This window comes from Nicotiana tabacum, chromosome 4 (genome assembly GCF_000715075.1).
Source record: "Nicotiana tabacum cultivar K326 chromosome 4, ASM71507v2, whole genome shotgun sequence".
NCBI classification, from domain to species: domain Eukaryota; kingdom Viridiplantae; phylum Streptophyta; class Magnoliopsida; order Solanales; family Solanaceae; genus Nicotiana; species Nicotiana tabacum.
The window spans coordinates 95,149,265-95,151,430 of NC_134083.1; the positions used below are offsets into that span (position 1 = coordinate 95,149,265).

At 43.0% G+C, this 2,166-nt stretch overlaps 1 protein-coding gene across 1 annotated transcript; it reads right to left on the reverse strand.

Moving 5' to 3' along the window:
• Positions 1-225: 225 nt before the first annotated feature.
• On the reverse strand, positions 226-669 carry LOC107812451 (uncharacterized). Its single transcript, XM_016637550.2, has one exon. It carries the CDS (start codon positions 667-669, stop codon positions 226-228), a length of 444 nt encoding a protein of 147 aa, XP_016493036.2.
• Between the last annotated feature and the right edge of the window lie 1,497 nt (positions 670-2,166).

The following is a 2,166-nucleotide window of genomic DNA, read 5'->3' on the forward strand; positions in this document are numbered from 1 at the left end:
GTCTTTTGTGTTCAGTGCCTCATTTTCCTCCTCCAGAATCACATCCACGGCTTCAATCAAAGAGCAGTTAGCAAACTTACTGGGTCGCCGCATAGACTTTTGCACATTGAACATTATTTCTTCATCGTTTAGTCTCATCTTTAGCTCCCCAGTTTCACAATCAATTAAAGCTCTCCATGTGGCCAAGAATGGACTCCCCAAAATTATGGGGATCTCTTCATCAACTTAGCAGTCCAGAATGAGAAAATCTGCCGGAAACACAAACTTTCCAACCTGCACATGTACATCATCAAGTATACCTGATGGCCTCTTCACCGTTCGGTCGGCTAGCTGTAGTAACATGGATGTGGATCTTGCCCTTCCAATGCCTAACCTTTTATATATAGACAAGGGCATCAGGTTTATGCTCGCCCCCAAATCACACAATGCTTTGGCAAAAGCATCGCTGCATATGGTGCACGGAATTGTGAAACTCCCTGGGTCGAATAGCTTCTTCGCTATAGGTCTTATTATAACAGCACTACAAGTCTGGGTTAGTGTCACAATTGCCAAGTCTTGAAAGTCAAACTTGCGATACATCAAGTCCTTCATCATTTTTGCATAACCGGGCATCTCCCTTAAGGCATCAATCAGTGAAATGTTCACCTGGATCTGCTTCAACATCTCCATGAATTTCTTATATTTCTTATCCTTCTGATATTTGGCCAACCTCTACGGGGAGGGTGTTGGTGATCGCTTCTTTCCTGTGACTTGAGTTAGATCTTGATCAGACACTTTTTCTAATGCCTTTTCTTGCACTTTCTCAGTTTCCTTTGCAACCTCTTTTATTTTTGTTCAGTTCCTCTTGAGCTGGCTGCACTCCTACTTCAGTTAGCTTAGTTGACTCATCTACCTCAATTGGTAATGGCACAAGTATCTCAGTTGGTCGGTTCTCGCGATCAATTTCTCGCTCTAAATCAAGATCTCTACCATTTCTCAAATTTACCGCCATCAGCTGCTTCAGCCCATGCTCTTTCGGATTGACATGTGTGTCCGCAGGTAGTGTCCCTTGGGGATGATTATTCAAAGCTATAGATATCTGCCCTAATTGAATCACATTGCCTTTTATCACTGAGTCGTGTGGTTCAACCTTCTCTTGCATTTTCCCATTGGACCCAATCAGTTGTTGCATCATTATTTTAATTTCAGACAACCCATCATCTTGTCTAACTATCTCTTGTTGTTGAGGCTGTTGATAAGCTAGCTGCAGATTTTGCTGATTGTATCCTTGTTGCCATTGGTAAGGCACAACTTGACCCTGTGGTCGCATAGCTCCAGGATTGTTGTTGTTATTGTATTGCTGTTGTGCTGGTCTATACTGCTAATTATGATGCCCCTAATTCTGACCACCTTGCCTCTGGCCTCCATAGTTGTCCACATAGTTCATGTTCTCTTGATAGTTTTGAGTGTCACTTTCACCACTCCACGTGCACACATATGGTTGGTTAATGCATGGTGTGCATAAGCCTCCATTAGTCGTGTCAACTATGTGCACCTACTTTTGGCCCGACTCATCAATCTTTTTAGTGAGGATACTCAATTGCGTTGTCACAGTAGCCATGTTCTTAGGCATGGAGTTGTTTGGGTCTAGCTAGGGCTACAGAGTGATTTTAGAGTCCCTTGTCATCAATCCTGAGTTTTGAGCCATTTTATCAAGCAAAACCTTACACTCTCTGAATGATTTGCTCAAAAATGCTCCACCTGCTGAAGCATCAACATTGGCCTTCAAGCTGTCTGCCAATCCCATATAGAACCTTTGCCCCAACATCTGATCTGGAATGCCATGATGTGGACACTTTACCAGCATCCCTTTGATTCTCTCCCACGTCTCTTACAATGTTTCTGTTGGTTTTTGCCTGAAGCTCAAGATCTCATCAACTTGCTTGGCAGTCTTATTGGGTGGGTAGAATTTGTTCAAAAACTGCTTGACTATTTCCTCCCAAGTAGTGATGGAGTTTATGGGGAGCGAATATACCAAGTCTGAGCCTCTCCCATCATTGAGAATGGAAACAACAACAACCTTATTGCTTCCAGTGTCACATTTGGTTGCCATTGCATGACACAAACCGACGAGAAATTTTTCAGATGCTGCTGAGGATCTTCAATGTAAGACCCTGAAAACAGTCT